We start from the raw sequence: 24,187 nt of genomic DNA, 5'->3' as shown, positions 1-24,187 counted from the left end.
AAGTTTGAACACATAATGAATTTAATGACAAGACGAAAAACGAACACGAACTACACTTGAAATGATACAAAATAACAAACGACGTAGACTGACCTAAACATGAGAACTTACATAAACACGAAGAACGCACGAATAGGAAACAGACTACATAAACCGAACAAACCGTATACAGTTCCGTATGGTGCAGACATAACACAAACACGGAAGACAATCACCCACAACGAACACTGTGACAACGCCTACCTAAATATGACTCTTAATTAGAGGAACGCCAAACACCTGCCTCTAATTAAGAGCCATACCAGGCAACCCAAAACCAACACAGAAACAGAAAACATAGAATGCCCACCCAACCTCACGTCCTGACCAACTAACACACATAACAACTAACATAAATAGGTCAGGAACGTGACAAGAATGGTGTTTGTTCTTCACTGGTTGCCCTTTTCGTGTGGCAACAGTTCACATATCGTGTTTAACACTCCCACATCTCATCTCCTACCTGCAACTCTGACCCCCCCCCTCCCCCTAACACCCCTCCCCCTGCCCCCTCCCCCTGCAATCTATCCCCCCTGCATTCCCCCGCCTCCTCCCTCCAACTCCCTCCCCAACCCTCCCCCTGCAACCCCCTGCCACCCCTCTCCCCGCCTTATAGTGTCAACCTCCACTGACACTATAAAAGAGAGGGATAGAGAGTAAGCAAGAGAGAGAGGGGAGAGACAGAGTACAGCTATGAGGGTCAGGAAATATATGAACCTTTACCTATCTATAATCATGATACTGAACTCCTCATCTCTGAGCCTTCTATTGAACTACTCCTCTGCCTCATCCTCCTCCTCGTCCTGTCGTCTGCGGGAGCAGTTCAGTCTGAATGGGATGTACCAGAAGGGTGATGTGATTCTGGGAGGTCTGTTTGAGGTCCACTACTTCACTGTGTTCCCTGAGCTATCTTTCACATCAGAACCCCAGCAGCTCCACTGTGAGGGGTGAGTATTCATCTACTGGACTGGACTGGACTGGATGTGTGTCTGCACCTCTCCTAAAAAGGACAGATAGACATCCCTACTATAAGATGCCTCATTATGATCAGTGTTAACCAACCCTGGTCCCGGAGACCTACTGGGTTCTTGTTACATTGGTGAATAGTACATTTGAAATGTACATTGGTGAATAGTACATTGCGGTCTCAAAATATCTGTTTATAAATTGTGTGTATTCCATTGTTTTCAATCATTATTCCTGTTTTCTAAGCAAAATTACCTTTAAGATAAAGCTATTTATTATATATCGTTTAAAGAAGTAATTTGTTTTCTCCTCTTAACCCCTTAATACAACACTCTCTCACACACACCCCTTAAGAGGTGCACAGGGTTCAACACCTCTAGAGCGATTTAAAACATTTAGAAATTTATTGAATGTTCCTTTTCAGTTTTACCAGTTTTGGTTTCCAGCAGGCCCAGACTATGGCGTTTGCTGTAAATGAGATCAACAGAGACCCTGACCTTCTGCCAAACATCACACTCGGATACCAACTCTACGACAACTGCCAGAAGCTGGGAGTATCGCTCCGTGCTGCCATGTCTTTGGCCAGTGGGACAGAGGAAGAGTTCTTATTGGATGAGACTTGTTCTGGGCCACCCCCGGTGCTAGGGATTGTGGGAGACCCAGGGTCCACACACTCCATCGCCATCTCCAGTGTCCTAGGGCTGTTCCGGGTTCCCATGGTAAATCAGAAAGAATAGAAAGATGACAACACTGTTGTAAATGTCCTTCTTGTATTCCAAATCCCCACTTTGAGTGAGAAACAGCATGTTTAGGTCTTAATGTGTCCAGGCATGAAACCTTTCTATTTCATTAATTCATTGAAGAATAAAAATGTATCATTGTATATTTCACTCCCTCAGGTGAGTCACTACGCCACGTGTTCCTGTCTGAGCGACCGGAGCAAGTACCCATCCTTCTTCAGAACCATCCCCAGTGATTCCTTCCAGGTCTGTCTCTAAGAAGGCTACATTGACATGATTACACAGTGAACAGTCAGCTCCCATGTGTACTCACTATACACTTTATACTGTGTAACGGCATTTACTGTTAAATATAAGGGTAAATAAAATAAAAAGCCTAGATAAGGTTAAATAAAAGGTGACAAAACGAATGTATCTAATTTATGTTGATCACTCTATACTCACCAGTCTCTGTAATAACATCAGTAATGTCTAATCTCTGTTGATGTGATCTCAGGTGCGAGCCATGATCCAGATCCTACGTCGGTTGGGTTGGACCTGGGTGGGACTGGTGTTCAGTGATGATGACTACGGATTTCACGCTGCCCGGTCCTTCCACTCAAGCCTGTCCGAGTCAGGGGGCTGTGTGGCTTATTCCCAGGTCCTGCCCAAAGACAACCGCCCCACAGAGCTGCAGAGGATCGTGGGAGAGATCAAGAGCTCCTCTGCTCGTGTGGTGGTGGTGTTCTCCGTTGAGGCCTACCTGCTCCCTCTGGTGGACGAGGTTCAGAGATGATTTTATCTTGACGGTTCATCTAAAATAACACTTACAATACATTCACATTTTAGTATCAGAGGCTTTAATCCAGAGAGATTTACAGTTTATAATAATAATATTAGTAATACCATTTAGCAGATGCTTTTATCCAAAGCCACTTACAGTCAGTGATGTGTGCATATATTTTACGTATGGGTGGCCCTGGACAGTTAGTGCATCCATACTAAGTTAAATAGGGGGGGTGGGAGGGGATCACATATCACAGTCATAGTAAGTACATTTTATCCTGAATAAAGTATCAGCAAATACATTCTACAGCCCTAAATACAGCCAAAATAGCTGTAGGATGTTACCCCTCAAACACAAACAGCAGTGTATAAAAGTATTACAGCATATTACCATTGTGGTGTTCTTGATACCAAGATTATAAAATAGAAAACCCGTTTTACAAGGTGGTGGTGCAGAATGTGAAGGGTCTCCAGTGGATTGCCAGTGAAGCCTGGACCTCCTCCACTGTGTTTCACACCCCCCGTCTCATGCCCTACCTAGGGGGTACCCTGGGTATCGCCATCCGTCGTGGAGAGATACCCGGACTCAGGGACTACCTGCTTAGAATCCGACCCGATGACCAACCTGCCAATAACCCCGGAAAAAATATGGTGAAGTAGTTTGTTGTCTTTTAACTCTAACCATTTAATTACTTTATAAATTATGTTTAAAACATTTAAAAGGCTACTTTGCCTATAAATACTACAATACTGAAGAAAAATACTAGTTTTCATCTATAACATTTCCTTCTCTGTTCTGGTAAGGTGAGACAGTTCTGGGAGGCTGTGTTTGGGTGCAGGTTGGAGCCCCCAGCAGGTTGGGTGGAGGCTGGGGGTGATGTATGTACAGGTCAGGAGGACCTCAGGGATGTGGAGACTAACTATGGGGACGTGTCTGAGCTCAGGCCGGAGTATAACGCATATAAGGCAGTGTACGCCCTGGCCCATGCCCTGCATGACCTACTGCAGTGTGTGCCAGGGAGAGGACCTTTCAGTGGGCACCGCTGTGCCAGCCTACAGAGACTGGAGCCCTGGCAGGTGGGACACACACACACAAAAAGATGCAGACGTACACTTTGCCAACTGTTTACTTCTGTTTCCTGTTTTCTTAGTCAAGGTCCCCTGACTATATACTGTCTTTTGTCTACATAATCTCCTCCTCTTTCCTCTCTTCCCTCCATCCCTCCATCCCCCTCCTCTTACCAGCTGGTCCATTACCTGGAGAGGGTTAACTTCACCACAGGGTTTGGTGATCGCGTTTCTTTTGATGACAAAGGGGACGCCCTGGCCATCTATGACATCATGAATTGGGCGTGGCTCCAGGACGGGAGCGTTCAGGTGGAGAATGTGGGTGTGATCGACGAATCAGCCCCCGCAGGACAAGAGCTCACACTGGACGAGGACAGAATTTTCTGGAACTTTGAGTCAAAAAAGGTTATTTAGAAAGTTATATACAGTTGAAGTCAGAAGTTAACATACACCTTAATCCAAATACATTTAAACTCAGTTTTTCACAATTCCTGACATTCAATTATTGTAAAAAAAACCCTGTTGTAGGTCAGTTAGGATCACCACTTTATTTTAAGAATGTGAAATGTCAGAGTAATAGTAGAGAGAATTATTTATTTCAACTTTTATTTCTTTTATCAAATTCACAATGGGGCAGAAGTTTACATACACTCAATTAGTATTTGGTAGCATTGCCTTCAAATTGTTTAACTTCGGTCAAACGTTTCGGGTAGCCTCCCACAAGCTTTCCACAATAAGTTGGGTGAATTTTGTCCCATTCCTCCTGACTGAGCTGGTGTAACTGAGTCAGGTTTGTAGGCCTCCTTGCTCGCAAATGCTTTTTCAGTTCTGCCTGCAAATTTTCTATGGCATTTAGGTCAGGGCTTCGTGATGGCCACTCCAATACCTTGACTTTGTTGTCCTTAAGCCATTTTGCCACAACTTTGGAAGTATGCTTGGGGTCATTGTACATTTGGAAGACCCATTTGCAACCAATCTTTAACTTACGGACTGATGTCTTGAGCTGTTGCTTCAATATATTCACATAATTTTCCTGCGTCATGATGCCATCTATTTTGTGAAGTGCACCAGTCCCTGTTTCCTCCAGCATCTTCACAGGGTCCTTTGCTGTTGTTCTGGGATTGATTTGCACTTTTCACACCAAAGTACGCTCATCTCTAGGAGACAGAACGCGTCTCCTTCCTGAGCGGTATGACGGCTGCGTGGTCCCATGGTGTTTATACTTGCGAACTAGTGTTTGTACAGATGAAGGTGGTACCTTCAGGCGTTTGAAAACCAGAGTTGTTTGGAAGCCAGAGTTGTTGAGGTCTACAATTATTTGTCTGAGGTCTTGGCTGATTTATTTTGATTTTCCCATAATGTCAAGCAAAGAGGCACTGAGTTTGAAGGTAGGCCTTGAAAAACATTCACAGGTACACCTCCAATTGAGTCAAACTATGTCAATTAGCCATTCAAAAGCTTCTAAAGCCATGACATAATTTTCTGGATTTTTCCAAGCTGTTTAAAGGCACAGTCAACTTAGTGTATGTAAACTTCTGACCCACTGGAATTGTGATACAGGGAATTATAAATGAAATAATCTGTCTGTAAACAATTGTTGGAAAAAATGACTTGTGTCATGCACAAAGTAGATGTCCTAACCGACTTGCCAAAACTATAGTTTGTTAACAAGACATTTGTGGAGTAGTTGAAAAATTAGTTTGAATGACTCCAACCTAAACTTCCTGACTTCAACTGTAGTTATATAGCATATTTCACTACTGCAACAGAAACAGTGTAAAGTTATACCAGTGGAGGGCAAAGAAGTATTTAACATGGGTGTATAAATATGGGTGTATAAATATGAGTGTATTAAAGTCTGAAATTCTCCCTCCTAGGCCGTCATTGTAAATAAGTTTTTTTTTAACTGACTTGCATAGTTAAATAAAGCTTAAATTCCCCCTCACCTTCGTCCTTATAGCCCCCACGATCAGTGTGCAGTGAGAGCTGTCCCCCAGGCACCCGTGTAGCCAGGAAGAAGGGAGAGCCTGTCTGCTGCTTCGACTGCATCTCCTGTGCTGAGGGAGAGGTCAGCAACACAACAGGTCAGTGAACTGAATATAATTTAAAGAATTTGAGGGTGGTTTGGGGCTGATGAAAAGGTTTTCCACATTTGCTTTGTCTGTCTTCCTGTCAGACTCGGCCAAGTGCTCGAGATGTCCAGAGGACTTCTGGTCCAGCCCGGAGCGTGACCTCTGCGTCCCTAAGAGGGTTGAGTTCCTCTCCTACCAGGACTCACTGGGCATCTCCTTGATGACCGCTTCGTTGCTAGGAGCCCTCATCTGTGCAGTGGTCCTCGGAATCTTCACCCACTACCGGAACACGCCTGTTGTCAAGGCCAACAACTCTGAGCTGAGCTTCCTGCTTCTGCTGTCACTCAAACTCTGCTTCCTGTGCTCGCTGCTGTTCATTGGCCGGCCCCGGCTGTGGACGTGTCAGCTGAGGCATGCAGCATTTGGTATCAGCTTTGTTCTCTGTGTCTCCTGTATACTGGTGAAGACAATGGTGGTGCTGGCTGTGTTTAGGACCTCTAAGCCCGGGGGCAATGCCAGCCTGAAGTGGTTTGGTGCTGGGCAGCAGAGAGGAACAGTCCTGGTTCTCACCTCATTCCAGGCTGCTATCTGCACAGCCTGGCTGGTTTCAGCCTCTCCAACTCCACACAAAAACACGCGCTACCATAATGATAAGATTGTATATGAGTGTGTGGTGGGGTCGGTAGCAGGGTTCGGAGCGTTGTTAGGCTACATCGGCCTCCTGGCGTTCCTTAGCTTCTTCTTGGCTTTCCTGGCCAGGAATCTTCCAGACAACTTCAACGAGGCCAAGTTCATCACCTTCAGCATGCTGAACTTCTGTGCCGTGTGGATCTCCTTCGTCCCTGCCTACATCAGCTCTCCTGGGAAGTATGCAGACGCTGTGGAGATATTCGCCATCTTAGCTTCCAGCTTTGGCATCCTGGTGGCGCTGTTCGGCCCAAAGTGTTACATCATCCTGCTGAGGCCAGAGAGGAACACCAAGAAGGCTCTGATGGGCCGGGCCACAACCAAGACATAGGGAGAATCTTCATTCAATTTCATTGATTCATCACGTCCTCTCTCCTCGCTTTCATCTCAATACCCATTAGTTTAGAAGGTCAGGAGGGGCGAGATATCTAACCTTCTCATTCATTGGGTTTTGAAAAGGAGACCGAGGTGAGAGGACACGAGGAATCACGGAAATTAAATTGAGATTCTCCCATAGGCTCAATACCATAACAACAGTTTACAGTGGATTCCTCTCCTTGTCTTCTTCACGTCCTCTGCGCTGATCTGATATGTGAACACTAGGTGGAGGTACAATGCCTGCTAGGGATTTGCTTCACACTCTTTCATGCAAAGAAAGGAAAGGAGCCGTGTATAGTAAGGGAGTATGATGGTCTCAAATAGTTTGAAGTAGCTCCTTTTAGTTTCCACTTCTGTTTGTAGTTTGATGGCATTAAATCAAATCAAAGAGATTTTATCGTTCTGTTAGTACCCTGGTGATGTGTAATTGATTATAATTATGATGTTCTGTGACTAAATATTAATCACATAATAAATGATTTCTTTCCTTGGGCTGTTAAGTAGGCTTTTGATTGATTTCATTTGTCTATGTGTGTGGCTTTAATCTTCTAAGGGATAGGTTATCCCCAATGAGTGGGTTTCTGCATCGAAAAGCTTTCGATTGAATCCTCACATGTTGTGGAACATCATAACTTCCCTGTTCCTTCTAAAGAATTCTGCTGTCACACTCATTCACCAATGAATTAATTATTCATTAATGCACATTTTAATTTAATAAAACATTCTGACTTGAAAGGAGTTGCTTGAATGTGTTTTTATTGAACAGTTGAAATTTACAACTATATTTTATTACAATTTCAGGAAACTGTGTCATATTGGAAAAGAGAATTACACACCTTATAAAATTTGAAAAGAATGAACAACATTTTTAATTAACCATATCTAATTAAAATGATTGGTTTTCAGAACTGACTTAAAGGGGAGAAATGGATGTCATTAAAGTCTTTTGATGATGGTAAAGAAGAGTCATGTTGTGATTCAGAGGAAGATTTACTAAGTGGTGACTCACTGTTGATTCAATGTAGACTCACTGTTGACTCACTATTGAATCATTAGAAACATACAATTACAGCAGGGTAGGAATGTTCTGTTCATTAGGTATTGTCTGTTAAATAAATAACTTGCTTGTAAATATTAAACAATATATCATGTCATTCTTTGTTAAGTATTTAATATACAAAACAATAGTGAGATGGTGTGATTAACTAAACACAATGAAAACTATATTTGGATATCATGTGTTTCCTGGTGGTTTCTAATTGGACATCATGTTTTTCTTGGTGGTTTCTAATTGGACATCATGTGTTTCTTGGTGGTTTCTAATTGGACATCATGTGTTTCTTGGTTGTTTCTAATTGGACATCATGTATTTCTTGGTGGTTTCTAATTGGACATCATGTATTTCTTGGTGGTTTCTAATTGGACATCATGTGTTTCTTGGTGGTTTCTAATTGGACATCATGCATTTCTTGGTGGTTTCTAATTGGACATCATGCATTTCTTGGTGGTTTCTAATTGGACATCATGTGTTTCTTGGTGGTTTCTATTTTGACATCATGTGTTTCTTGGTGTTTCTCTCTGGTCTCAGGAGGATGATGTAACATTTTGGCGCGAAGATGCAGAGCAGTAACCCAAAGCTGGAAGCTAAGATGGCGAATATCTCCACAGCGTCTGCGTACTTCCCAGGAGAGCTGATGTAGGCAGGGATGAAGGAGATCCACACGGCACAGAATATCAGCATGCTGAAGGTGATGTACTTGGCCTCGTTGAAGTTGTCTGGTAGTTTCCTGGCCAGGAAGGCTAAAAGGAGACAGAGGGAGGCTAACAGGCCGATGTAGCCCAGCACCAGAGAGAAACCGACCACAGAGCCAATCTCACACTCCAGTATGACCTTTGACCCCTTGAGGCCTAGGTCACGGTAAGGCAGAGGAGAGCTCACGGACAGCCACACGGCACAGATGATCACCTGCGTTTACAAACACAATTACAAACACAATTTACTTATCTTATAAATGATTGATTAATTCAGATAGGTGACTTGAATTTATTTCAATGTTAAAGCTCTCACCTGAACAGTGGTAAAGAGGAAGACACTCCCTCTCTGCTGGCCGGGTCCAAACCACCTCATCAGCTGCCCAGCACCGGGCCTGGCTGAGCGGAACGCAGCCAGAACCACGATGGTCTTGACCAGGAGGCAGGAGAGGCAGAGCACGAAGATGACCCCAAACGCCGCCTGGCGGATCCGACACGCCCACACAGAGGGATGCCCAATGAACACCAACGAACACAGGAAGCAGAACTTGAGTGACAGGAGAAGCAGGAAACTCAGCTCCGAGTTGTTGGCCCGCACCTGGAAGGGTTACACATACATGGTACCATAGAAGAATTCTCAATTTGATCCCATTCAACACTTTATTAAAGCTCTTACCAGAGGGGTGTGGCGGTGGTACACAAAGAACATAAACACAGCCACTGTTGTCACAGTGCCGCACACGGCAACAGTGGTCAGGGTGACGCCCATGACGTCGTTGAAAGAGAGGAACTCGAGCTGACGAGGGACGCAGGCGGTCCGATGGCTGTTGGACCAGAACTCCAGAGGACAGCGGTCACATTGCATAGAGCCTGGGAGATGGAACTCATTAGTATAATGATTGAAAAGCATCATTCATTATTCAGTCTAATACGTCTTAAGTAAGCATTAACACAAAACAGACTGTGGGAATAACCATACACCTCAGTGATGTGAGAAGGCCGATGATATTCAGTTCACTGACCTGTGGTGTTGCTGACCTCTCCCTCAGCACAGGAGATGCAGTCGAAGCAGCAGACAGGCTCCCCCTTCTTCCTGGCTACACGGGTGCCTGGGGGACAGCTCTCACTGCACACTGACACAGGCACCTGTACATGCCATGAAATTACTTTCAATTGAACAAAACCATTCAGTTGATGTTATAAAAATTGTATTTCTTACCGTTTTAGATCCTGTGTTCCACTGGATGGCTGATTGGTTGATGTGGAGATTGGACCCGTCTACACGGCCAATCGTGACAAGTTTGAGCAACCCCTGGGGCGTGGCCTGCCAGTTCACAAGGTCGTACACAGCAGGGACGTCCGCGCCTCGGAAGTAGAACGGCTCCCCAAGTGGAGTGGTGAAGTTAACCTGGTTCAGGTGCTGCAACAGCTTGGAGGAGAGGAGACACAAACATGACCATCACACTGTTAATATGATGTAATAACTCAAAACATATCCCCATAGTGACTATTAAGTGGACATGAATATTTAATGATATTAAATAACAAAAAAGATTACATTGGCATGACCAAATCCCCTCCTGACTTATTGAATTGTTTGCAAATCATCTCTAATTAACACGGGCAATAGATGAGAGTACCTCCGCTGGGCTGATGTTGTGAGGAGGGGAGCAGGTGAAGCTGCTGCCCCAGGTAGGGCTGTCTCTCTGGGAGCAGGACAGCAGGCTGTGGAGGGCGTGGGCTGCAGCATACACAGCCAGGTACACGTTATAGGTTATTCTCAGCTGGGATGTGTCTGTGAAAGGGCTCTGTACCCCCTCCAGAGTCTCTGCCCCACTGCAGGAGGCCAGGCGTGGACGAGGGGCACTGGAGGTGGGAGGAGGGGTGTGTGGTAGTGACACAGAGGGGGTTGGAGGAAGGGTAGAGGGGAGCAGAGACGTGCTGTGTCCATGTGCTGCTCCAGGGCTACACCCAAACTCCTTTTCCCAGAGTTCCTTCAACAGGACATCTCCGGGACGACGAGAGGGGTGGAGACTTCGAAGGTGGGCCTCAAAGCCAGGAATAGGTGCACTGCGGATAGCCACACCCACGACGCCCTGAGCGACGTTAAAGAGGGCGGGGTTTCGTAGGAGTTGTCCGCTGGTGCTCCATGCCTCACTGGCCAGGAACTGCCTGTCCGTCACGTTTCTCCTCCCCAGCTCCAGGAGTAACGCCCCCATGTCAGTGTACCAGAGGAAGACTAGGATCACCCGTGCTGTCGAGGCCTGGACCGTGTCTGCTGCTCGCACCACATCCCTCACCAGGTTGGCCCGGTTGACGGTCTCAAAGAACGCCAGGCACACCCCCGTTCCCCGAATCTCCTCCTCAAACACCTTGGGATCAAATATGAAGCACAGGGAGCTTGAGAAATGGTCACAATACTGATATTAAGTTGATGAAAATATATTTTTTAAGTATCCAGTATTAGAAATAATGTAAATGAACAAAATTCAGTTTTCTATACAATTGTTTCATAATGTAACTTCAATTCTGCATTTCTTTTTCTGTAAACTGAGCAAGAATTTATAAATATCGTCGACAAAATTCAAAGTAAAATAAAGAAAGACCTGTATGGCTAGACGACCGTAGTCATTGTCTACAGCGATAGCCCCGACCCAGGTCCATCCCAAGAGCCAGGTGAGCCGGGCCATGGTGAGGGCCTGGTAGACATCACTGGGGATGGTCCTGAAGAAGTTAGGGAACTCCTGTCTGTCACTGAGACAGCCACAGCTGGCCTGGTAACTGATCTGAGGACACCGCCATTGAATCAATCATTTCTCACTAAATACCAGACCAGATGAATTATAATTAGTTAAAGCATTATCGCAATCCTTCTAGCTGAGTGTACAAAACATTAAGAACACCTTGAGTTGCACCCCCCTTCGCCCACAAAACAGCCTCAATTCGTTGGGGGCATGGACTCTACAAGGTGTCGAAAGCGTTTCCACAGGGATGCTGGTCCATGTTGACTCCTTCCCACAGTTGTTTCAAGTTGGCTGGATGTCCTTTGAGTGGTGGATCATTCTTGGTACACACAGGTAACTATTGAGTGTGAAAAACCCAGCAGCATTGCAGTTCTTGACACAAACGGGTGTGCCTGGCACCTACTACCATATCACGTTCACAATATTTTGTCTTGCACATTCACCCTCTGAATGGTCAATATACACAATCCATGTCTCAATTTTATCAAGGCCTAATAAACTGATTTTAAATCCTTCTTTAACCGGTCTCCTCCCCCTTCATCTACAACGATTGAAGTGGATTTAACAAGTGACATCAAGACGGGATCTTAATTTTCACCTGGATTCACTTGGTCAGTCTATGTCATGGAAGAGCAGGTGTTCCTAATGTTTTGTCCACTCAGTATGTAACCTGGTTGTTGAGAGAGCGACTAAGGACACAATCACATCAATCTTTTTTTTTATGAAGTACTAAATACCCTCAAAAAATATCTCAGTAAATACTAGACTATCTGAAATATGATGAATTAACGTATTATGGCAATTGTTCTAGCCATTGCACTTCCTGGTTGTGTGGAGAGAGACTGACCACAGGCACAGAGAGCGGCCCCAGGGTCCTAGCCAGGATGATGGTCTGAGTGGACGATGCATCACCAATGACCAGAGGTACAGGGCAGTCACTAGATGTCCGTGCTGGACAGGGCAGAATACACATAACAGGGTTGTTTAATCAGAACCTACATGATACCAAGTACATAAGCTACAGTATTTGTTAATAATTTAGTGTAGGATCTCCACAATATTATTGGCTATTTGGCAAATACATTTCAAAACATTTTAATTTTAGGTAAAGATGAGGTTGAGGTTAGTGGTTAAAATCACATTTGAGGTTAGAAAGCTCTGTAGTTTCACATCTGATGTTCCCCCCTGACACCAGGGACAGTGCCCCTCGCAGGCTCCAGGGGTGCAAACTACAGCTGTCTAGGATACGGTAGCCCAGCCGGACCCCCGGCAGCAGGAAGGGGTTACGGTTAATCTCGTCCACCGCAAACACCAGCGCATGTGCCCATTGCAATGGTTCCTCTTGGAAACTGAGAGCAGGGATGTGAAACATGAGAAAGGAGAGAGAGAGTGAGAATGACAGAGAAACATTCAACATGTGTAATTGAGCATGATGTAAGCCTGTAATCAGATGAATGTAAGTTATTGTGAGGAGAAACAACATTCAACATAAAACAGCCCAACAAAAATATATTTCATGCTTAACACGACGGAAAAATACCCCAGGAATATTATTTCGGTGTTTGCATTTACAATAAATATGCCGTGCCTCATTGTACTCAGAGAAATAGAGCGTTGTACTACAGTAAATACAGTCTCTCTGAGATGATACACAGTAGTATTGAGGTGAGAAGTTGGACAAAAACAAAGATGGAAATTGTTGGACAAAAATTGTTGGACAAAAACTCAGATTTGAAATTGTCTGCAAAACAATTAACAATTCATTTTGAAGTGATTATGATTCTGTGTAAAAAGCAAAATATTTAACATTTCAATTTGACTTGATTAAGATTCTGTGTAAAAAGCAAAACATTTAACATTTCAATTTGACTTGATTAAGATTCTGTGTAAAAAGTAAAAGACCAATGTTCCATTTTCCAGTACAGTACCTAACAGTCTTCGGAAGAGAACAACATTTAGATAAAATCTGACATGAAACAAAAATAAGGCTTTGAAAATAAATAAAGAAAAGTGTCCTGCTAAAATTAAATGCTGTTCCAAAATGAAAAAAAAATACTTACATCAAAAGAATGAACAAGGATTAAAATCTCATTTCAACAAGCTTTAAAAAGAAAGACGCAAGAAATTATCAAAGTGCGATAAAAAAAAGTTAGAGAACAGAAATAAACAAAAGAACTTACTTGACACAGGACTGCAGGTCAGGGGGATGTAAACTAAGGAACTTACTTGACACAGGACTTCAGGTCAAGGGGTTGGCTGAAGCTCAGGTCTGGAGCAGGAGCGAGGTTATGGAAGGGGATGAGACCCCCGATCACGACTTCACCTTCCTGGGAGAGACCACGGTCATCCAGACCAACCGAACGATCCCACCGTGAACACACAGTTGCCTGAACCATCCCTGACCAATCCCTGCCCAGCCAGGGCAGTAGCAGGGGAATGGCCGGTGTCAGCCAGCTGAACCAGGGGGACATGGGGGGAGCTCCTCTGGATGCACAGGCAGGCAGGAAGTTGACCAGACCAGCCCAAAACCTGTCCCAATGTAATTTATAAATACTGATAAAAACATGAACAACTACAGCACAGTTGTAATGATGAAACATACAGATGAGTCAAAAGAGTGTTAAGATTATGATCAGAAATCCTCCCTGTCTTTACATCCAGCCTGGTGGGGGAAAGTTCATAGACTTCCTACCTGTTAAGATGCGCCCAGATGATTTCTGTAGCACAGATCAGCCTCAGTGGTTCTCCGTCAGGTGAACACAAGCTTGAGCTGCTTGGGTGGTCGACCAGTCTCTATCTCCCAGCGTTTGGTCTGGCAGCAGCCTTCTCTGATCTGGCCCAGTGCAGGGTAAGGGAGGGCATTTATAATGACCAGAGATCATAGAGAATACATGGAGTAAACAAGATGACACACTCAGACCCTAAATCACAGGTCTCCTGAGTGTTGCTGTTAGGGATAATGGCTTGACACAAAACGATTAGAGACAAGTAAGGGTGACAGGGGTACTTCACATTTTGAAAAATATGTTTTTAGTTTTGTGTTGCACCAATCATGGAAGTATGGAGGGGTGAGGAAGGAGGGTGATGGGGGTACAAGGACCAGGACTAAAGGGATAGTGTGACTTAATCTCCAAATGATAGTTTGAGAATTTAGATGGTCACAGCTGCTCTTTCTCTCATCTCCCTTACTGCTCATTTCACAAACAATTACATCCCATTATCCACACACAGCAAGATACAAAAACACAGGCAAGGAGGGGGGACTGTGTGTGTGTGTGTGTGCATGTATGTACGTGTGTGTGTGTGTGTGTGTGTGTGCATGTATGTACGTCTGTGTGTGTGTGTGTGTGTGTGCGTGTGCATGTATGTACGTGTGTGTGTGTGTGTGTGTGTGTGTGTGTGTGTGTGTGTGTGTGTGTGTGTGTGTGTGTGTGTATGTATGTACGTGTGTGTGTGTGCATGTATGTACGTGTGTGTGTGTGTGTGTGTGTGTGTGTGTGTGTGTGTGTGTGTGTGTGTGTGTGTGTGTGTGTGTGTGTGTGTGTGTGTGTGTGTGTGTGTGTGTGTGTGTGTGTGTGTGTGTGTGTGTGGACATGCTATGGCAAGAGCAGTTGCATACCCCAGTGACTACAACACCGATAAAAGTAGAATACAATTAGAGAGTGTGTCGGTGAGAGAAAGATGGTGGAAAATAGAGTGAGAGAAATGGAGAGAAAGATGGTGGAAAATAGAGTGAGAGAAATGGAGAGAAAGATGGTGGAAAATAGAGTGAGAGAAATGGAGAGAAAGATGGTGGAAAATAGAGAGAAGGAAAGAGACCAAAAACAAACATCAAGATAAGCAAATAGAAGACCAGTAATCAAACAGACGACATGCTGCATTCAAGTCAAATGTTTTATGAATTTTATTACATCAGTAGGAAAATGCTCACAGTAATGTTCCATGTGACCATACAAAGAAAAAAGGATGCGTTTAACACTGAAAAGAAGAATAAAAACATGCAACTTGGGCCAGTCGAAAAACCCTTATCTACCTATTCCACTGTGTGTTTCAGTTCTTGTAAACATTTCTCATTTTTTTAATAACCAGCCCCCAATTTCCCCCCTTTTTTTTGCAGCCTGTATGAAATTAACTGTAAAAACAATTCAAGCATTTAAACTCAAAAAAGTTAAAAATATGTGATCATGTTTAAGAGCTTAGAAAGCAAGAAGTCAGAGTATTTCATCCAATCCCACTATTACTTATTCTGTGAAAAGATAGTAGTACACTGTGATGTCTACAGATCGATGCATAGTCATGCTGGACATTTAACATGCAGAAAACAGCACAACTAAATGACAACACCTTAAATTAAAAACGAATCTACAGTAGAATAAGTACCAACAACACCAGCACACAGAGGACAGTCAGAGGAGAAGGAACACTTGAGGAAGATCTTTGATGAAACAGATCCCATCACCTAAAAGTTGTCCGTCCCCCACTGGGCACACACTGGTTGAATCAACATTGTCTCCACGTTATTTCAATGTTGAACTAACGTGGAATAGACATTGCATTGATGTCTGTGGGCCTCTGATAATACTAATACACATTTAAAATGTACAAAGACCAAGACAACACTTCCCTTCAGAGTTAAACACATTTGTAAAGTTCCCTTATTTTCTGCTTTATAGTAGATGGCGTTAGCTTGAATAGGAAGTAGAATTACAGGAACAGACAGGACAGGAAATGGGTACAATCAAAGTAAGAAGTAGTTTAATAACAGTCTGTTCCAAACTACATTTAAAGAACATTCTGATCAGGACATGAAGAAGAACAAAAAACATTTACATTTACAGTCAAGACTGTCAGACCCAATCAGGTAGTTGACTTTATATCTGAAAGTATTATTGGACAGCCCAACCAGGATATATGTTTTTTTCCTCTGTCCTAAGCAGGAAGCTGATTTGCTGCATTTTGGAAGTACATTATACATCATTCTATGTAGGTGATAACCAGGAAGTGGGTTCAGAGTCTGAGCAGGAAGTAGACCTCCGGTTCTGATTGTATACAGAAGTCTGTGGGCAGCAAAGAGTCATCATGATAATGATCACCATAGTGATCTCCAAATCCATACCCCAGTGTGGTGCACCCCCCCTCAGGCAGCCCCCTGTCCTCCAGCTGGTCCAGGTAGCCCGCTATGTAGGAGCCTGTGGAGTGTCTGTTAGCTGGGGGGTTCTGACCTGCTGCTACTTTAGCACGCAGCACTACCCCTCCCACGCTGGAGGGGGCGCTCATGTCCCGGGACTTCAGAGCCTCCCGCTGCCTCTCTCGAGCGCGATTGTTGATGTGACGCACACGGCTCTGGCTCCGAGAGGAGAGACGGCGCTGGAGGAGGGGCGGGGAGTCCTCCTGGGAGTCAGGGACAAAGTTTGAGGAGCGGCAGGAGCCTGATGGGGGTATGAAAGGTTTGGGAGGTATCTGTAACTGAGGTAACTGGGTAAGCTGGGGAGACTGGGGTCTGTCCCGGTCTCTGTCATCCCCCTCTAGGGTGACTAGTTTGCGTAACTGCTCAGTGAGGGGGTCTGCAGACTGCAGCCGTTGAGACAGACCCCCCAGGCCCCTCATCCTCCTCCGCTCCTTCATACAGGGGGTGATAAAGCTGCGGCTGATAATGTTGTACTTGCTGTGGAAGTTGCAGGAGATGTCCTCTGATGTCAGGTCACCCAGAGACTTGGACTTGCAGGGGCTGGGGGCTGTGGATGGTCTGAGGATAGGTAGAGGAGGGGTGAGGGTGGAGCCCAAAAGGGGCAGTGATGGGCGACCAGATTGGGGTTGGAGCTGGGTTTGTGGCTTGGGCTGGGTGTCTGATTGGGGTTGGGCTTGGGTCAGGCGTTGGAGCTGGGTATATGATTGGGGTTGGGGTTGGAGCTGGGTGTCTGATTTGGGTTGGGGTTGGGCCTGGGGAAGGGGCTGGGTGTGTGATTGGGGCTGGGGTTGGGGCTGGGTGTCCGATTTGGGTTGGGGTTGGGCCTGGGGAAGGGGCTGGGTGTGTGATTGGGGCTGGGGTTGGGGCTGGGTGTAATGGGAGGCCGAGGCAGTGGAGGGTCTGAAGCAGTCGTAGTCTTGCTGGCTGTAGTCCACACTACAGTCTGAGCTGAGGGAGTACAGGCCTCTGTCTCTGGGGAGGCTAACAGACCTTGGACCAGACACAACAGACAGACACCCTGAGGAGGAGAACACATTCTGGAAGCAGGCTGACGCTTCTCCCTGACCATGTCCTTCCCCTGTCCCACCCTGGTAGCCCCTGGTCTGGGACTGGGTGGGACCACTGTAACTGTGCTGCTGGGTGAAGGCTCTGGTAATGTGTTTGCAATGGGTGGAGGAGTGGCTGTTCAGGAGGAGGGGGCTGGGGAGGGGGGGCCCTTTGCACGGGGAGGGCTGAGTTTGAGGGGTTATTGATGGGGCTTGGCGAGGGGAGGGCTGGTCTGATGGCTGTTTGAGGGGTGAAGGACACTGGGAGAGCTGGAGTTGGGGTGCATGCCGGGGATAGGGGTATAGTTGGGTAAGCTGGCTTTGGGGAGCAGTGTAGCATTTGGTTGGGCTGGTAGCGCCCCAGGTATGGTTGTGTCTCGGTAATGTCAGGGTCGTCTCCAGTGGATCCTCGTCCACGTTAATTTCCACCTCCATCAGACTACTTCCTTCCGTGTCATGGCACAACAGGAATTGGTCAGATACTGTGCTGTTGTTGGACGGGAACCCGTAACCCCACGACAACCCCCACTCTCCCACTGACCCCAACCCTTTAGGATCACAGTCACCCCCGTAACCCTCTCCTGTCTCCTCCACCACACCCCTCCATGAGCCCACCCAGCTGCCATTGCCTTCTACCCCCAGGAGAGGCGGCACCTTGGCTGGGGAAGGCTCCAGGCTTCCCATGGGTGTGCTCTCCTCAGAGTCAGCCTGGATGTTGCCGATGGTCTGCTTCCTCAGGTTGTAGACAGAGACTGGAGACAAGACCTCCTCATCCAGGATGGTATAGACCTCCTCCAGCTCCGTGGTCTCAGGACTGGAGAAGAGAAGGGGGGCAGAGGGGTCTGTGTGGGAGGTCTTGGGGTGGGGTGGGAGTAGGTTCTGGTTCGCGTGGTTAGGGGTCTGGCTTGCCTTTCGAGGAGTGATAGGTCCGTTCATTGCCTTGCGGGGGGAGGTGGTGGTCTGTGGGTCATTATATCGGGTGGCATAGTCTATGGTGACCTTATAGGGTGTGCTGGAGTCCCAGACAGCATGATGGGACAGACAGGACATGACACTGAGGGCGTGGGGGTCAGAGTTCATTGTGAAATCATTCTGGTCGCCGGTGATGTCAAACTGACCAATCAGAGCGGAAATAGACCCGTAGGTGGTGTCGTTGCCAAGGGATACGGTGTCAATGAGTTGTGAGATGATGCTGTCCTGTAGGGGGACGGGGCTCTGCAGATCGGACAGGTCCACATTCAGTAGGGAGATGGGGGGCTCAGGGGAAGAGGATGAAGGAGATGAGGAAGTAGCTGGTGTGTTTGTTGTACTAAGTAATGTTGTCTCTGGTCTGCTCTCAGTAGGTATGTGTAAACAGTTGCTCTCTGTCTCTGTTGAGCTGCTGAGGTGACACAACGTCCTTTGGCGAGAAGAAACATCCTCAGCTTTACTGGGTGGGTTGACTCTGTCCTGTGATTGGTCTTTGGAGTCATCTTCTACAGTTCCTCCTCCTCGGCCAATGACCAGGTAGGTCTCATCGGATTGGTCAGACTCTGTGGTGTTATCCTGTGCGTTGTTGTGATTGGTGGAAGGGGTGGACACTTTGTGCTCAAGTGAGGCGAAGGATTCGACGATGAGTTCCACAGAGTGGGACCTGGGCTGGTTAAAGGGGGAGGTTCCTATGGAAACAGACAAGTTAGACAGTCAGTAAAGGTTCAAACATATCACAGCCGTACGTAGAACACCAAGCCAACCAACAACCAACCGACACATTCCGTCCAATACGAGCCAATAGCAAAACACAGAGACCAATGGAATGTACCACCAAATACGACTGTGAGAGGGGTGTTGGAGAATGAGGCTGTGCAGGTAACAGAAGGAACATCCATTTTTTAGGGGGAACTTCAAATTTCATAACAGATGGTCAAATGGGATCAATTTAAAAATAAAAAATAAAAAAAATGGAAAATGTACATTTTGAAATAGTATTGTTTACAAAGTTACATCAGTGGCATGATGTAATACTGGGATGTTTTAGGATGAGGCAACCTTAGGAGGTGTTTTGGTTTACCTGGCGGGATATCCTAGTCAGTTCTCTACTACAGAGTGAAGAAGGAACAGAAAAGGCAAGTTAAAGTAGTGAGGAAGAATAGAGAACCTGGATGTGCCAATTGACATGAAAACACATTTTTATTTCTATATTTTAGAAAATGACAAGTGAGAAACAAGGCAACGGTTTACATTTCACAGAAGACCCACTGTTTCACTGAGAACGCAGGACAACCACTCTAAGCATCGTGTCACATATAGCAAACAAAGCCAGTTGTTCTGCCTTTACAGGTAAGCCTATAGTCATGTATTGCGCTGAGAAATAGGCACCATGATGCTGTTACACTGTCGGTTGGTTTCTTGCGTTGGTTTCTTCTTACATGTTAGATATCTATTATAACATATTGCTTGTTACATGGCATATCGTTAATTGTTATGGTTGATGTAAGAGTGTGTGAGGTCTACTGAGGAAGTCTACCCACCGATGAGTGTGTCTGCACCCAGGTCAGTCTGCTCCTGGTTGGGGGAGCAGAGGGAGAGCTGTCCCTGCAGTAGTCTCTCCAGGGGCATGGAGATGGGCCTGTGGGTGAGGGGTGTTGGGCATCTTTCCACCATTACCCCCTCCATGTCCCTTTCCCTGTTCCGGGACCCCTCCCCCCCAGCCCCTGCCCCGGCCCACACTCTGTCCTTGCTGTCTGATATGGAGGCCTTGCGGTCCGATATGGAGGTGGAGGACTCAGCGAGCTTCATCTTGGTTTTCTTGCGTCGGTTGGCAGGGGCGCTGGCGGTGCGTCGGAGGAGGTGGTCACTGACGGAGCGTTTCCTGAGGGCCGAACCACAGCTGGTGTCTACTGACGACTTAGAGGACCTGTTGAACAAGCCTCTGATGCCTCGCAGCTGACGACCCTGGTGGGTGGAGAGAGGGAGGGGGAGAGAAGGAGGGGAGAGGAAATAAGAATGAAGAGGGAGGGGTGAGAGAGAGAAATAGTGTTTAGTATTTTGCATGAAAATATGAATTGCATCGTGTGAGGAAGGTTAGATAAGATGTGTCATGCTTTTCAATCACATCACAGTCTTCCCACCACAATGCAAACATGCCTGAGAAACAATATAGACTGAAAACATTAACACACTTCACTCTACACAAAACAAAATATTTTCAGCAAATCAACACTTCTTTACATTAATTAAGTGCTGAGCTGTCATTGCCACTCCCACTCAGGTTCATCACAGGCATGGGGAGAATCTCAATTGCATTTCCTTGATTGCTTGCATCGTCTCTCCTCGTCTCCTTCTCAAAACCCTTTAGGTTAGAGGTCCGTCCCGTCTAACCTCCTCATCCAATAGGTCTCGAGAAGGAGGCGAGGAGAGCGGACATGGGGAATCAAGGCAATGCAATTGAGATTCTCCCGTGGCCAAAGACATGCCCTTAGATGGCACTATAGCATAACGGTAAACTACTAACCACAGACAAACAACCATCTCATTCTCTCACTCACAATCCTTGCACATAGTCCCTCTTTTTACCATTATCTGTGTAGTTAGTAATGCCATGAGCTCTGATTTTATGAACCCAATAATTACTGATAAAATGCATAGAAAATCACCTAACAAGAAAACACATCCACAATACACACAATACACCAATCTGAGATGTACAGTAGCATACACAAAGAAATACATCTGAAACCATATACACTCCACCACACACAGTGGAAACAGTTGACAGTCGTGCAGATGCCATGCAGCATACATAGTCTACCCAGGATACCTTGCTGGCTCCTAGAAAGTGCATTATGGTAAAGCTGGGGTTCAGGACTAGTGGACTCCACTGGAAAGGAAGAATGTATCAGCTTAGCTTGGGAGAATTATATAGATGACAATGAACTGTAATAAATACGTGTATGTAAAAGCTGAAACAGATTTTTCCCCTTCAGACCACTACTTTTCTATAGGGTCAGAGTAGCACTGGCCTGGTAGCCTGGTACCCAGATCTGATCTCACTAGCCTGGTATCCAGATCTGATCTCACTAGCCTGGTATCCAGATCTGATCTCACTAGCCTGGTCCCAAAGCTGTTTGTGCGTTTGCCTACTCCATTGGCATTGTCAAGCAAATCATGTTTTGCAGTTCCATAAGGACATGGCAAGATACCAGAAACAGACTGGTACCCAGGCTATATCAAAGAGGTTAGAAACAGACGGGTACCCAGGCTATATTAAAGAGGCCAGAAACAGACTGGTACCCAGGCTACATTAAAGAGAGTAGAAACAGACTGGTACCCAGGCTATATTAAAGAGGCCAGAAACAGACTGGTACCCAGGCCATATTAAAGAGGCCAGAAACAGACTGGTACCCAGGCTATATTAAAGAGAGCAGAAACAGACTGGTACCCAGGCTATATTAAAGAGAGCAGAAACAGACTGGTACCCAGACTATATTAAAGAGACTAGAAACAGACTGGTACACAGGCTATATTAAAGAGACCAGAAACAGACTGGTACCCAGACTATATTAAAGAGACCAGAAACAGAAAGGTACCCAGGCTATATTAAAGAGGCCAGAAACAGACTGGTACCCAGGCTATATTAAAAAGACAAGAAACAGACTGGTACTCAAGCTATGTTAAAGAGACCAGAAACATACTGGTACCCAGGTTATATTAAAGAGAGCAGAAACAGACTGGTACCCAGGCTTTATTAAAGAGACTAGAAACAGACTGGTACCCAGGCTATATTAAAGAGACTAGGAACAGACTGGTACCCAGGCTATATTAAAGAGACTAGAAAAAGACTTGTACCGAGGCTATATTAAAGAGACCAGAAACAGACTGGTACCCAGGCTATATTAAAGAGGCCAGAAACAGACTGGTACCGAGGCTATATTAAAGAGACTAGAAACAGACTGGTACCCAGGCTATATTAAAGAGACCAGAAACAGACTGGTACCCAGGCTATATTAAAGAGACTAGGAACAGACTGGTACCCAGGCTATATTAAAGAGACTAGAAAAAGACTTGTACCGAGGCTATATTAAAGAGACCAGAAACAGACTGGTACCCAGGCTATATTAAAGAGACTAGAAACAAACTGGTACCCAGGCTTTATTAAAGAGACTAGAAACAGACTGGTACCCAGGCTATATTAAAGAGACTAGAAACAGACTGGTACCCAGACTATATTAAAGAGACTAGAAAAAGACTTGTACCGAGGCTATATTAAAGAGACCAGAAACAGACTGGTACCCAGGCTTTATTAAAGAGACTAGAAACAGACTGGTACCCAGGCTAGGGTCAGTGATGACACGTGGAGAAGAGGACCAGGGATACTAGGAATGTCTCAGACTGTACTGTACCTATCTTACCATAGAAGGGTTATCTCACTGCAATGTATTGTACCTACCTTCCCATAGATGTCATGAACTGATACGTGGATAAAGATTGACGCCTCAGTCAACCCCTCCAAGTACACATGTCTATAACCTGAAGAGAGAGAAATGGAGAGAGACAGAGAGTTATCGTTGTGGAGAGGTCATTACAATGCAGTACCCCATGTACATTAAAAACAACACTGGAATAAGTACAAAAAAGCTCCTTAGGGACAATCTAGAGACTCTATTTGCTGACTGCAACAAAGAGGGGAACGTAAGCAACTTCACTTTCTACACAGACCATCCCCTGGTATGGCACAGTGGTATATTAACACAGACCATCCCCTGGCATGGCACAGTGCTATATTAACTAGACCATCCCCTGGCATGTTACAGTGCTATATTAACCAGACCATCCCCTGGCATGGCACAGTGGTATATTAACACAGACCATCCCCTGGCATGGCACAGTGGTATATTAACCAGACCATCCCCTGGCATGGCACAGTGGTATATTAACACAGACCATCCCCTGGCATGACACAGTGCTATATTAACCAGACCATCCCCTGGCATGGCACAGTGGTATATTAACCAGACCATCCCCTGGCATGGCACAGTGGTATATTAACACAGACCATCCCCTGGCATGGCACAGTGGTATATTAACACAGACCATCCCCTGGCATGGCACAGTGGTATATTAACACAGACCATCCCCTGGCATGGCACAGTGGTATATTAACACAGACCATCCCCTGGCATGGCACAGTGGTATATTAACACAGACCATCCCCTGGCATGGCACAGTGGTATATTAACACAGACCATCCCCTGGCATGGCACAGTGGTATATTAACACAGACCATCCCCTGGCATGGCACAGTGCTATAAGAGCACACTACCCCTATGGCAAGAGAGAGGGTATTGGCCCAGGGTGGAAACTCAGAATACCAGACATTGAGGAAATTGAAACAACCTCTGTCAACATGTACAAGTCTGGGACAGTAATGGTGCAGGGCCTCCTCATGCAGTTCCAGCAGGACTTTTACGGGATCAAAGAGAGAGAGCACAGCAGGAAAGGTTCTCTCTCTGTGACAACTCCCCCATCCTGAGGGAGTCTGATCACACCTCTTTAAACTGTCCTGTAGACATAGATAGTCACCCCCCCAGCACTGAACACACCCAGGTCCCACAACTGCACTGCTCCTCCATCATTGATAGGGATACATTGACAAAGCTGGAGAGACATGGTCGAGCTCAGAGAACTAGTCCACACAATACAGACATAACAATTCCCCCCAACAAGACCCAGAGGGCAGAAGGTGGAGATGGACGGCTGTCTG

At 45.8% G+C, this 24,187-nt stretch overlaps 3 protein-coding genes across 3 annotated transcripts in view; 1 reads left to right on the top strand and 2 right to left on the bottom strand.

Annotated features, from left to right (window-relative positions):
* Positions 1 to 746: 746 nt before the first annotated feature.
* On the top strand, positions 747 to 7,403 carry LOC129846576 (extracellular calcium-sensing receptor-like). The gene is made up of 9 exons (XM_055914521.1): positions 747 to 986; positions 1,430 to 1,724; positions 1,905 to 1,991; positions 2,242 to 2,508; positions 2,955 to 3,161; positions 3,315 to 3,587; positions 3,756 to 3,983; positions 5,539 to 5,662; positions 5,755 to 7,403. The coding sequence occupies exons 1-9, from the start codon at positions 751 to 753 to the stop codon at positions 6,666 to 6,668; spliced, it is 2,631 nt and encodes an 876-aa protein (XP_055770496.1). The 5' UTR covers positions 747 to 750; the 3' UTR covers positions 6,669 to 7,403.
* Positions 7,404 to 7,532: 129 nt separating this feature from the next.
* Positions 7,533 to 13,682, bottom strand: LOC129846578 (extracellular calcium-sensing receptor-like). The gene is made up of 11 exons (XM_055914522.1): positions 13,438 to 13,682; positions 12,382 to 12,560; positions 12,059 to 12,162; positions 11,074 to 11,253; positions 10,439 to 10,839; positions 10,108 to 10,303; positions 9,687 to 9,896; positions 9,490 to 9,613; positions 9,144 to 9,337; positions 8,784 to 9,065; positions 7,533 to 8,681 (listed from the first exon to the last, which is right to left on the bottom strand). Exons 1-11 carry the CDS (start codon positions 13,680 to 13,682, stop codon positions 8,259 to 8,261), a joined length of 2,538 nt encoding a protein of 845 aa, XP_055770497.1. The 3' UTR covers positions 7,533 to 8,258.
* A 1,409-nt stretch (positions 13,683 to 15,091) lies between these two features.
* The window catches only part of LOC129846580 (1-phosphatidylinositol 4,5-bisphosphate phosphodiesterase eta-1-like), a gene marked incomplete at its 5' end in the record, with an annotated part of 49,653 nt that continues 40,557 nt past the window's right edge, over positions 15,092 to 24,187 (bottom strand). The window contains 4 exons of the mRNA XM_055914524.1: positions 15,092 to 19,103; positions 19,956 to 20,379; positions 21,245 to 21,304; positions 22,874 to 22,953. Of these exons, the coding sequence (XP_055770499.1) occupies positions 16,219 to 19,103; positions 19,956 to 20,379; positions 21,245 to 21,304; positions 22,874 to 22,953 (3,449 nt within the window). The remainder of the gene's footprint in view (positions 19,104 to 19,955; positions 20,380 to 21,244; positions 21,305 to 22,873; positions 22,954 to 24,187) is intronic.

This window comes from Salvelinus fontinalis, unplaced genomic scaffold (assembly GCF_029448725.1).
Source record: "Salvelinus fontinalis isolate EN_2023a unplaced genomic scaffold, ASM2944872v1 scaffold_0590, whole genome shotgun sequence".
NCBI lineage: Eukaryota > Metazoa > Chordata > Actinopteri > Salmoniformes > Salmonidae > Salvelinus > Salvelinus fontinalis.
The sequence above is the reverse complement of the archived record's forward strand: the minus strand, read 5'-3'. Positions and strand labels throughout refer to the sequence as shown.